This window comes from Ornithorhynchus anatinus, chromosome 19 (assembly GCF_004115215.2).
Source record: "Ornithorhynchus anatinus isolate Pmale09 chromosome 19, mOrnAna1.pri.v4, whole genome shotgun sequence".
Taxonomy (NCBI): Eukaryota; Metazoa; Chordata; class Mammalia; order Monotremata; family Ornithorhynchidae; genus Ornithorhynchus; species Ornithorhynchus anatinus.
This window is the reverse complement of record NC_041746.1, coordinates 18,262,317-18,275,318: the sequence shown is the minus strand read 5'-3', so window position 1 is coordinate 18,275,318 and position 13,002 is coordinate 18,262,317. Positions and strand designations below refer to the sequence as shown.

Sequence of the window (13,002 nt, the reverse complement as noted above, 5' to 3'; positions counted from 1 at the left end):
CTCAAAACTTAACATGCCCAAAACAGAACTCCTCATCTTCCCACCCAAACACCGTCCTCCCCGTGACGTTCCCATCACTATAGACACCACACCACCCTCCCTATCTCAGAAGCCTTGGCATTATCCTTGACTCATCTCTCATTCAACCCACATATTCAGTCTCTCATCAAATACCTTCACGATGTCACTAAAATCAGCGGTATTCTTTTCTCCCAAACTCTTCCTGTGCAGATCCAGGCACTTATCCTATCCCGCCTTGAATACGTCATCAAACTCATTCATTCTCTCGATCGTATTTACTGAGTGCTTACGGTGTGCAGAGCACTGTACCGAGCCCTTGGGAGAGTACAGTACAACAATAAACGGATACATTCCCTGCCCACAACGAGGGGGGAGACAGACATCAATACAAATAAATAAATGACAGATATGGACAGAAGTGCTGTGGGGCGGGGAGGGGGGAAGGAAAAAGGGAACAAGTCAGAGTGACGCAGAAGGGAGTGGAGAAAGTGGAAAGGAAGGGCTTAGTCTGGGAAGGCCTCCGGGAGGAGACGCATCCTCAATGAGGCTTTCAACGGGGGAGGGTCATCGTCTGTCGGATTTTAGGAGGGAGGGCCTTCTAGGCCAGAGGCGGGACGTGGGTTATAGGGGGAGGCGGCGAGATAGGCGAGATCGAGGCACAGGAAGAAGGTTGGCGTCAGAGGAGTGAAGTGCGCGGGCTGGGTTGTAGAAGGAGAGTAGCAAAGGTGATTTAGGAGGGCTCAAAGTGATCGACGGCTTTATAGCCAATGGTGAGGAGACTGTGTTTGATAGGGAGCTGGATGGGCAACCCCTGGAGTTATCTGAGGAGCGGGCCGACACGTCCTGAAAGTTTCTGTAGAAAAACGATCCGGGCGGCAGAGTAAAATATGGACTGGGGTGGGAAGAGACGGGAGGCTGGGAGGTCAGCGAGGAGGCTGATGCAGTCATCCAGGTGGGATAAGATGAGAGATTGTATTAACCTGGTAGCAAATTGGATGGAGAGGAAAGGGCGAATTTTTGAGGTGTCGTGAAGGTGGGACCGACAGCATTCAGTGATTTTTCTCCTTACTGACCTTCCGGCCTCCTGTCTCTCCTCACTCCAGTCATTATTCCATTCTCCTGACCGGATCATTTCTCTAAAAAACTATTCAGTCCATGTTTCCCCCTCCTCGAGGACATCCGGTGGTTGTCCACCCCCCTCATCAACAAACAGAAACTCCCTACCGTGGGCTTTAAAGTAAGTACTCAATCGCCTTGTACCCTTGTTGATTTCCTGCTGCAACCTAGCACACTCACTTTAGTCCTCTACTGCCAACCTACTCACTGTACCTCTATCTCTCTGCCCACTCCTCACCCATGACCTGTCTCTGGCCTGGAACGACCTCCGCCTTCGTATCGGACAGATCATCGTTCTCCCCACCTTCAAAGCTGTATTAAAAGCACATCTCCTCCAAAAGGCTTTCCCTCACTAAGACCTCATTTCCCCTACTCGCCCTTCTTTCGGCGGCACCCTTGAACTTGGATCTGTGCCTTTTTTAAGCCCTTGAAACTCACCCCACCCACAGCACTTACAGACAGATCTGTAATCTATTTTAATATCTGTCTTCCCCACTGGACCGTAAGCTCCCGTGGGCAGGGAGTGTGTCTACCAACTCTGGTCTTCTCCCAAGTTCTTAGCACGGTGTTCTACGTACCATAAATGCTCAATAAATACAATTAACTGATCTATCAACTCTCTTCCCCTCTTCAAAGCCCTACTGAGAGCTCACCTCCTCCAGAAGGTCTTCCCAGATTGAGCTTCCCCTTTTCCCTCTGCCCCCCCCTTCACCTCCCCTCAGCTAAGCCCCCTTCCCCCCCTTTCCCTCTGCTCCTCCCCCTCTCCCTTCCCTTCCCCTCAGCACTGTGCTCATTTGTATATATTTTATTACCGTATTTATTTTGTTAATGAGGTGTCCATCCCCTTGATTCTATTTATCGCGATTAAGTGGCCTTGTCTTCTGTCCGTCGCCCCCGATTAGACTGTAAACCCGTCACTGGGCAGGGATTGTCTCTATCTGTTGCCAAATTGTACATTCCAAGCGCTCAGTACAGTGTTCTGCACCTAGTAAGTGCTCGATAAATACTATTGAATGAATGAAGCTATTGATAGACTTGGTTTTTTAGACAGGTACCGCCGCACACTTCGACTCTGTGTCCCCCTAGACTGTAAGCTCCTTGCGAGGAGCCGGAATCTTGTCTATCAAGTCCACTGTGAGCGTCTCAAGCACTTAACCCGGTAATCTGCTCACAGGGCCCGCTCAGTAAATGCCACTGATGGATCGACTGAAGAAGGCCAAACACGTCTCGGTGGAATTTTGCCCTCTTGCTGACTTTGCTTCAGCCACCTGAATGGCCAAACCTGTACGTATTTCAAGCTTGAAATTTCAGTAAACTTCTTATTTCACCCTCCTCTCTCGCTCCTTCCCTTCCTCCCTCCAGTCTCACCATTCCATCTTTCAGTCGGTGGCATCTGAGGCAAAAAATTAACATTGCGCTAGAGAATCCGGTCTCAGAAATCGACGCCTTATCGTAGCAGGAGAGTTTGCGGGCGCCGATGAAGCTTAGAGCTGTGCCATTCAGGGCTACCCAGAGTGGAGAGATCTGAGTCGAAGCCTCAGATTCACCTGCGCTGGGCAGCGGTGGCACGGCAAAGCGTCAGAGGCGGACCATCGCGTGATCAGAATGTTGAACAAAGACAACGGCAGAGACTCGAGTCTTTTAACTGTGCTCCAGAAGGCAATGGGAAACCACTTCCCTATCTTTCCCAAGAAAACTCTACGTACAAACATACCAGAACAACTTTATGGCAGAAGATGGGACATTCTGGAGAGGGGGCGTCCATGGAGTCTCCACGGGTCGGAAACGATTCGACGGCATCCGAGGGAGATGAGGATCTTAGTACTTACGTCATTAACTCGGTCCGTAATGTTCAGTGCCAGGGTAGCCGTTTCATTTGCTTCATCGACAAAATTTGCGATATTTTCATACACATTTGATGCGGCCAGTGCCTTCTGTACGAGCCCGCTGGCATCAGCACCGTGCAAATTCCTGTTAGGAAGACAGACAAGAACTGGAAAGGGGATTTCCATTCCTCATCATCTCTCTTCCTTTCTTCCACGAGAAATGATGTCAGTCACGGGGTCTCATTGCCGTGATGACTGAAGCATCAGGAGATAGAACTGATGAGCCCCAAACCAGCCCATTTATCATTTCCCCAAACCTCTGGTGGGACTGGGGTTGCGGTGGCTCTATTTAGGTTGAATCTAGCCCAGTGCTTAGCACAAGGCTCGACACAGTTATTGTTATTACAGTGATATTGGGGCTGCCCTGATTCCAGTCTCCATCTTCAACCTCTGGCTGGATTTAATTTGCCTTGAATCCATTTGCCGTGGCTGCTGGGGTCAGGACTCTCTCCCGTCAGCCCTGGATACGGGAACTTCAAGGAGATTTAATGATCGTTTCCATCTCTTACCTTGGGAGTTTGTTCGGTCGGTGTTTGGCCGGGAAATCCGGGTTAGTCTAGGAGCATATTGGCCACCCTGGGAGATTTGCTAAAGCCTTCCTCAGAACCCCTGAACTGATTTGGTTTCCAAGACTTTTTAGTCTACTAATTACCTAGACTCCAGGCCTTGGGGAATATTGGTTCGGTAAAAATCCTTACCCACTCCAGTGAACTCTCTTCTTCACCCTCTTGTTGGAGGGAGGCGGCCAGATGATGATAATGACATTTATTAAGTGCTTACTTATGCGACAGGCACCGTGCTAAGTATTGGGGTGGACAGGAGAAGTAGCGTGCCTGGAAGTCAGAAGGTCACGGGTTCTAATTCTGGCTTCTCTGCTCTGTGAACTTGGTCAAGTCACTTTACCTTTCTGTGCCTCAGTTACCTCCTCTGTAACCGAGATTGAGACTGTGAGCTCCATGTCCATATCCACCCCAACGCTTAGTACAGCACATGGCACAAAGTAAGCACTTAATCGATACCATAAAAAAGGAGATGAATGGATGAGGCACTGATCCTGTCTTACACGGGGCTCCCAGTCTAAGAAGGCGGGGGAAGAGGGATATCATCCCTGTTTTACAGATGAGGGAACTGAGGCACAGAGAAGACAAATGACTTATCCACGGTAACCCAGCAAGGAATCCATATGTCCTGTCTTCCAAGCCTCTGCTCTTTCCCTTTGGCATTGCTTGCTCATTTGATTCCTCAGGCTCTCGGGTAGGAGAAGTCTCAGGTTACCAAATGGCAAATGCCCGATTCCTCCTCCTGACTCAGTTCTGGCCAGTGGAAATGATTCTACTTGCCGCTTAGGTTATTCTATATCCAGCCTTTCCTCATCACGAGAAGCAGCGTGGCTCAGTGGAAAGAGCCCGGGCTTGGGAGTCGGGGGTCACGGGTTCGAATCCCAGCTCTGCCGCTTGTCAGCTGGGTGACTGTGGGCAAGTCACTTCACTTCTCTGTGCCGCAGTTCCCTCATCTATAAAATGGGGGTGAAGACTGTGAGCCTCACGTGGGACAACCTGATGACCCTGTATCCCCCCCAGCGCTTAGAACAGCGCTCTGCACATAGTAAGCGCTTAACAAATACCAACGTTATTGTTATTATCACCTTCAGAATTACACTATGTCTGCTTTCAGCGATGGAGAAGTGAAGGCACTAAATAGAGTGGTATTTCTTAAGTGCTCATACGACGTAACAAGTACTGTAATCAACACTGAGGCAGATATAAGATAATCAGTCAGACACATTCCCTCTTTCCTGACTCTCAGGCCCAGGCTTTTTCCACCATGCTGTTTCTCTCTGTCTCCCTGTTAAGCTCACTGCTAACCCTTGTCTTCCACAAAGCTTTCTCTGAATCAATTAAATGGGAAGATTTCCACTTTAACAACAGCCAGTTGTTAATTACACTTTATTTTTATTTTACAGCATTTATAAAGAGCTTACTATGTATCCAGCACTACTCTAAAAGCCGGAGTAGACACAGGTTAGGTCTCAAATGGGGTTCACAGTCTAAATAGGAGGGGGAACGGGTTTTATAGTTCTATAGTTGTGGAAACTGAGGCGCAGAGAAATTAAGTGCCTAGCCCAAGGTAACCCCACGTGCAGGGGGCAGGGCCACGATTAGATTGTTCTTTGATCCCCAGAAACAGGGTGAGAAAGGAGATAAGGGAAGGAATAACAAGGAAGAGAAGAGGAAAAAAATGTATGTAAAAAAACTTCCTCTACAAAGTATAACATAGTGATTGGCCCCGGTGATTAGTGGGGCGCGATTAGGTCTCTCTCAAGTCAGAATAGTACTTGAGCCCATTATGGGCATTTAATAAACAATTGGGAATAATATTTTAAAGGACAACCTTTAGTTTTACTTCAGATGTGGAAGTTCAGTGTCAATAAATACCATGAATTGATTGACAGAGTTAAATGGTATTTTCCACTCGGGCTAGAATTGTCACAAAATTGGGCCCTCAGGCAACCGGGAGATTTCGGTTTTAGGGTATCTTAAAACTAACTTTTAATAATTGTTTATCATTTATAATCGTTCAAGTAACACTGTTGAGAGGTATAATGGGTTCTCGACCTCAGATGCAATAATATAAGCCTTCTCCCCCTCTCCCCAGATCACCGAGAGAGAGGGGATGGCCTCCGTTAATGGAGGATTCCGTTAATATCAATTGAGTACTCCGAGTGGGCACTCCCTACGGAAGCAGATGCTCAAGGAAAAGATTTGGAAATCTGCTAATTTATTTATTCTTGGAAGCTGAAGAAAATCGATGGTTTCGGGTTGGTTTGGTTAGTCACAAACTTGAGGCTTTAGGCGGTCAGTAGAATGGATAGATCGCTTGGCTAGAATCTGTGTTCCCTGCACAATCCTTCAACTATTTCTCTGAATCGTCTCGGGAATACAGATCTGACTGTTTCATGTCTTTGCCTTCCTGTTGGCGAAACTGGAGATCGTAATGCATTTCACATATATCGTGGCCCTGCGAAAATGGGATGTGAAAATGGGATATTTTTACAGGGCTCTGATCTCCCATGGTAATATTCTTTTCATAGCACTCTTTTGAGAAACAATTTGGCCTAGCGGAAAGAGCACGGGACTGGGAGTCAGAGGATCTGGGTTCTAATCCCTGTTTGGCAACTTGTCTGCTGTGTGACTTTGGGAAAATCACTTACCTTTTCTGTGCCTCAGTTTCCTAATCTGCAAAACGGGGATTCAATACCTGTTTTCCCTCCGCCCTAGACAGCGAGCTCCTTGTGGGACCTGATTATCCTTCGTCTACCTCAGTGCTTAATTCAGCGCTTGGCACTAATTAAAGAACTTAATAAATACCATTATTATTATTATTTGCTTTGCTGAACTACTTCTCCTTTCTTCCATTCTCCTACCATGAGAACATGTTGTAAACATTACCTTCTCAGTTCATCAGCATGACCTTGAAGGTCCTTGGCATGCTCCATAGCCCGTTGAACCAAATCCTCATTGAGGTTAGATAAATTGCCCAGTTTTTCTTGTAATTCTGCTTTGGCTCCATCTATTTCCGCATAGATTCCTGATGCATTCTGACGGAAAAATGTGGTTAACATTGATCATGAAAAAAAGCCAGAGTTCATCTCAAGATAGCTGCTTTTGGTGTCCCAAAGTAAGAACGACACGTAGACTGCCTTCAAAATTCAATGGAAGGTATTTTTTTTTGGCGCATTGGGATGATCAAATACACAGCTAGAAAACTGGAAACTAGAATCTAGTTTCTGAAACTTCACCTATTTCCTCCGCACCAGGATTACTGTTCTAAACTTCCTTGGAAAGTCTGGGTCCGCGCTTAGCACAGTGCTTTGCACACAGTAAACCCTCAATAAATACCCCTGATCGACCGACAGACTTACTGCCAGTTCTGACTTGTTGACTGAGAATTCTTTAGAAAAGAATCGAGCGATTCAAAGCAAGAGATTGGATAATACTAGCTTACTTTCCTTTGTCACCTTATAAAAGCATGTCAGGGACACTCAGGGCAAAGAATACGTTTCCTGGAATTTGAGGGGATTATTTTTCACTGGAGTAGCTACCGGTTTCAGCCGGTAGCTAACGGAATGAGTTTAACTGGAGCTTAAAGTATCAGCTTGTCATTTTCAGTGGCTAATAAAAAGTACGGTCTTTAAACCATTAACCCAGACTCTTACCTTTATCACATCACCGAGCTCTGAAATGGTCACACGTGGGTTTTCCAGAGAGTCGGAGGATGCTCTCAGAGAGCTATTGACAAGTTCCATTTGTTCTAATACTTTTTCATGCTGCTTCTGGGAAGAGAGAGAGAGAGAGAGAAGATGAAGAAGAAGGAGGGAGAAAGTCTAGAGTTTAATGTTTATGATATTTACCAAACAACAATTTTAAACCGAAGCATATACTGGGGCTCGATTACAAAAACGACGAAGACTTGCTTCTTGCTGAACGGTGCTCTAAACTCTACAACGCAAGTCACCTTACTCGCGTCGTTTTCCCACCTACAAATTCCCTTTTCCCCACAGCAGACAGAACACAGCTTTCACCACATTCAAATCCCTCCTAAAATCAAGATTCCCCTGGTTAATTTCCCAGGACGCTAAGCCACGTCATCCCTCTAGATAACTCTGTGGATTTATCTGCACTCTTTTTCGCCCTCTTGCGTATATGCCTGAGAAGCAGCATGGCCTAGTTCATAGACCTTGGGCCCGGGAGTCTAAAGGACCTGGATTCTAATCCCAGCTCCGCCACTTGTCTGCTGTGTGACTTTGGGCAAGTCACTTCACTTCTCTGGGCCTCAGTAACCTCATCTGTAAAATGGGGATTAAGACTGTGAGCCCCATATGGGATACGGACTGTGTCCAACCTATCTAGCCCAGTGCTTAGTTCAGCGCATGGCACACAGGGGTAGCAATTAACCGTAAAAAAAGTTGGCTCAATTATCTATTTTGACCACTCTAGTTGTAAATATCTTCATATCTGTATCCCTCCTGCCCCCCGATTAGAGTGTAAGTCCTTTGTGGGCAGGGAAAATGTCACATCCTTAGTCTGCACTTCTAACTAAAGCATCTTGTATAGTACACTGCATCAGCGTGGCTCAGTGGAAAGAGCCCGGGCTTGGGAGTCAGAGGTCATGGGTTCTAATCCCGGCTCCGCCGCTCATCAGCTGTGTGACTTTGGGCAAGTGACTTAACTTCTCTGTGCCTCAGTCCCCTCATCTGTCAAATGGGGATGAAGACTGTGAGCCCCACATGGGACGACCTGATCACCCTGTATCCCTCCCAGCGCTTAGAACAGTGCTTGGCACATAGTAAGCACTCAACAAATACCATAATTATTATTATCATCAACCTGAGTACAAAGCAACGTTTACCTTTACCGATCAATCAATTAATCAATCGGCGAGCACCTAGTGTGTGTAGAATACTTGGGAAAGGACAGTGCAACGAAGTTGGTGGGCAGGATTCCTGTCCACAAGAAGCTTAAGGTCTACGCGAGGCATTCGTATTCAAAGTAAAACTCAGTGTAGTCCTTAAAAACGATATTCTTTATTGTTTATTGAGGGTCCCTAATGGACTTAAATGCCGTTCAGATTCAAGAAAGACCTAGTCACTGACCTCTAGGAACCAACAACCAAGCAGTGTGAGCAATATTTGGTAGAGGAAGATTTTTCTATTCGATTTTGTATCTTTTCCCTTTGTTTTCTCTTCAATTTTATCTCTCTCTTCTGCCCCCGTTACCTGCCGGGGTTTTAGAACAAAACGAGGTGTTGGGATCCCAGATGTTCTTAATGCAAAGTGGATTTAACCGATTCAAGGAAGGCTTCGCGGAAGAGGTGGACCGGTAATGAGCTTAAATGGAAGCCCGGGAAAAGCAGCGTGGCCTAGTGGAAACCCGAAGGGGCTTGGAAGCAAGAAGATTAGCACCTGTGTGCTAATCCCATCTCCACCATTTGTCTGCTGTGTGACCTTGGGCAAGTCACTTAAATTTACTCTGCCTTAGTTTCCTTATTTGCAAAATGGGGATTAAATCCTACTCCTTCCTACTTGGACCGCGAGCCCCTTGTGGAAAGGAACTGTGTCCAGCCTGATTATCTTGTAACTACCCTAGCGCTACCCAATCATAATGATAATAATGATAACGATGATAATAATTACATCCGTTAGCACTTACTATGAGCCAGACACTGAACGAAGCGCCGGGGCGGATACGAGCAAATCGGGTTGGACACAGTCCCCGTCCCACGTGGGGCTCACGGTCTCAATCCCCATTTTCCAGAGGAGGTAACTGAGGCCCAGAGAAGTGAAGCGACTCGCCCAAGGCCACACAGCAGACAGGTGGTGGAGCCGGGATTAGAACCCGCGATCTCCTGACTCCCAGGCCCGGGTTCACTATGCCACGCTGCTTCGGAGCAGCTTATTACAGCGTTGGGCATATTGTGAGCGCTCAACAGATAGCGAAATCGATTAGCGTGGGGAACGTCGCGTGGGAGTGCTTACGGTCACAGGAGGAGACAGGAAAGACAGTGGAGAGTTAGGAATGAGGGCGGAGGAAAGACGTCAGGCAGGAGGAAGATCGCGAAACAGAGGTCGGAGATGGAGGACTGAAGATAAAATCCCGGGGAGATGATGAGGTGAGCTGTAGTTGAAGAAGAGAGCCCACGGTTGGGTAGGGATCGTCTCTACCCGTTGCCAGATGGTACTTTCCCAGCGCTTAGTACAGTGCTCCGCACACAGCAAGCGCTCCATAAATACGAGTGAATGAATGAGTGGAAGAGAGGGAGAGAGCTGACCGAAAACCTTGAAGTCAGTGGTCAGGAGTTGCTGTTGGATGTCAAAGCGAACAGACGATTATCAGAGGTTTTTGAGGAATGGAGATGCATTTGAGAAAGACGATTTACAAAGCAGTGTCAAGTGTAGACTAAAAAGGAGAGAGGCAGGGAGGCTCAGTGGAAAGAGCCCCGGCTTGGGAGTCAGAGGTCGTGGGTTCGAATGCAAGGCACTCCTCTGGGCGTCAGTTGCCTCCTCTGTCAAATGGGGATGACGACTGGGAGCCTCACGAGGGACAACCTGATGACCCTGTATCTCCCCCAGTGCTTAGAACGGTGTTCTGCACATAATAATAATAATGTTGGTATTTGTTAAGCGCTTACTATGTGCCGAGCACTGTTCTAAGCGCTGGGGTAGACACAGGGGAATCAGGTTGTCCCACGTGGGGCTCACAGTCTTAATCCCCATTTTACAGATGAGGGAACTGAGGCACAGAGAAGTTAAGTGACTTGCCCACAGTCACACAGCTGACAAGTGGCAGAGCTGGGATTCGAACTCACGAGCCCTGACTCCAAAGCCCGTGCTCTTTCCACTGAGCCACGCTGCTTCTCTAGTAAGCGCTTAACAATACCACCATTATTATTATGGCAAGTGTTCTGGCAGAGAGGTGGTCAGAGCAGGGACACCCTTCTCCCTCCTCCCCTCAATGGCAGAAAGCACCCGCGCCTCTTCGCCGGACCCCAGACCCTCTGACCCTCCGTACCCCTTCCCAACCCTCGGTACGACGTTTTGCCCAGAGTGAGCATTTGCCAAAAAATCATTCATGTGGGCTGCATTCTAATCAGGGGCCGGACAACCGAGCGGAGAGAACACGGGCCTGGGAGTCAGGGGACCTGGGTCCTAATCGCAGCTTTGACATTTGCCTGCATCGTTTCACTTCTCTGTACCTCAGTTTCCTCATCCGTAAAATGGAGATTCAATACCCGTTCTCCATCCGTCTTAGACTGTTAGCCTCCCGTGGTATAGGGACCGTTTTGGCCTAGCGGACAGAGCACGGGGCTGGGCGTCAGAAGGTCACGGGTTCTGATCCCAGCTCCGCCGCCTGTCTGCTGCGTGACCTTGGGCAAGTCACTTCATTTCTCTGGTTTCGGTTCCCTCGTCTCTAGAATGTGGAAAAAGACCGTGAGCCTCACATGGGACGGGGACTGTGTCCGACCTGACTCGCTTTTATCTACCCCAGTGCCTGACGCATAGTAAGCGCTTAACAGATATCACAGTTATTATTATTCTACGCTTACGTCACATCTATCCCAGCATTTAGTACGACGTCTGGCCCGTGACGTGCACCTAACTGGTGGGAAATCTCCACCTCGGCAGCGTGGTCTTTGGGAAGGACCGATTCTCTCTTGTTCTACCCCCTTTCAAGGGTTCTTGAGGGAAGAATTTCTACATTTCTCCTCGACCTCGACACGGACATTTCTCAGGACACGGTACCTCTTTCTCCCGTAGCTTGGCAGCGGTGGCTCTGTTTGCGTCCTCCGCATCTCTGACGTGGTCCAGGGCCTGGTCCAGTGACTCCTGCAGGTCTGTCAACTTGGCATTATAGTCATCCAGCTGCTCCACGACGATGGGAAGTAGAGATCTGGTGTCATTGTACAATGCTTTCCAATTCTCAGCTTGCTCTAACACTGAGAGATAGAGGAGGAAGGGAGAAACCATCTTCAGTTCATCGGTCAGTGGTAATAACTGAGAACTTATTCTTTACGGAGCACTTCATTCATTCAGTCAGATTTCTCAAGCGCTTACTGGGTGCAGAACACGGGACTAAGCGCTTGGGAAAGTACAATTCAACAAAAAAAAACGGTGACATTCCCTGCCCACAATGAGCTAAGAGTTTGGGAAAATAGAGTAGAATGAACAGACATGATATCTGCCCCCGACATTACAATCTAGCGGATTGTTTTTTCCTTTCTCTCTTATTCCAACTTTGGCTTTGGTTACTGGAAGCTTTCAGAACTACCAGGTTTGTAAGTAAAGTGAAGGCAAAGTGGGGAGCATGGGCCTGGGAGTCGGAGGTTCTGGGTTCCAATCCCGGCTCCACCACGTGCCGGTTGTGTGACCTCGGGCGAGTCACTTATCGTCTCTGGGCCTCAGTTAACTCATCTGTAAAATGGGGATTCACAACCTGTTCACCTTAGACTGGGAGTACTGTGCGGGACAGGGACTGTAACCGAACTGCTTATCTCGGATCTTCCCCCACGCTCAGAACGGTGCTTGAGAGTAGTAAGCGCTTAACAAATACCACAGCTATCATTATTTTTAAAGTACAATAGTAGATGGGCTGGAACCTTCTGGAAAAAAAGACGAGGCCTCTAGACTATGCTAAGTGCAGGAATACTGGGCCGCGGGTTTGGGGCTAGAACAGCAGCTTGCCCAGCTGTGTTTTAGGGTCCACTTAAGACCTTCAGTTTCCAAGCGCTTAGTACGGTGTTCTGCACCCAGCAAGCGCTTAAAAAAAAATAATACTATAATGATGATGTTGGTATTTGTTAAGCACTTACTATGTGCAGAGCACTGTTCTAAGCGCTGGGGTAGACACACAGGGTAATCAGGTTGTCCCACACGAGGCTCACAGTCTTCATCCCCATTTTACAGATGAGGGAACTGAGGCCCAGAGAAGCGAAGTGACTTGCCCACAGTCCCCCAGCTGACAAGTGGCAGAGCTGGGATTCGAACCCATGACCTCTGACTCCCAAGCCCGGGCTCCTTCCATTGAGCCACGCTGCTTCTCTAAAATACGACTGAATGAACTGGGCTTGTTGTGGCGGTCGGGCGACACGGATTTCAAATACTAATAACGATAATAATGCTAATCAGTGGCATTCTGAAGCAAAAGCTGCTTAGAATCGCTAGAAAGATGCCTTAGCACGAGGAGAAAAGGTGGGATGGACTTGGTTGGGAGGGGAAGGGGACTCTTAGGTCACTTCCCTTTCCTCTTGATTGCTCCGTTAACTCTCTCCATAGCATTGGCTCTTCTGGAAAATAATGACAGTTTTCTATAATTCCTTTTATATCAGAAAATCCTCCAAAGCAGTGCCCCTAGTTTGTAAATTCTCTGTTCCCGCCTTTGTATTTAACATACATTTGTAACAGATGAAAAGGAGCATTAATAGA

General features: G+C 47.7%; 1 protein-coding gene across 2 annotated transcripts in view; it reads right to left on the bottom strand.

Annotated features, from left to right (window-relative positions):
- The window catches only part of LAMA4 (laminin subunit alpha 4), a 160,432-nt gene that overhangs the window by 60,331 nt on the left and 87,099 nt on the right, over positions 1 to 13,002 (bottom strand). For both annotated transcript variants that reach the window (XM_029047122.1, XM_029047123.1), the window contains 4 exons: positions 11,323 to 11,516; positions 7,240 to 7,356; positions 6,473 to 6,621; positions 2,967 to 3,108 (listed from right to left, as the gene is read on the bottom strand). In XM_029047122.1, coding sequence (XP_028902955.1) covers positions 2,967 to 3,108; positions 6,473 to 6,621; positions 7,240 to 7,356; positions 11,323 to 11,516 — 602 coding nt within the window. The remainder of the gene's footprint in view (positions 1 to 2,966; positions 3,109 to 6,472; positions 6,622 to 7,239; positions 7,357 to 11,322; positions 11,517 to 13,002) is intronic.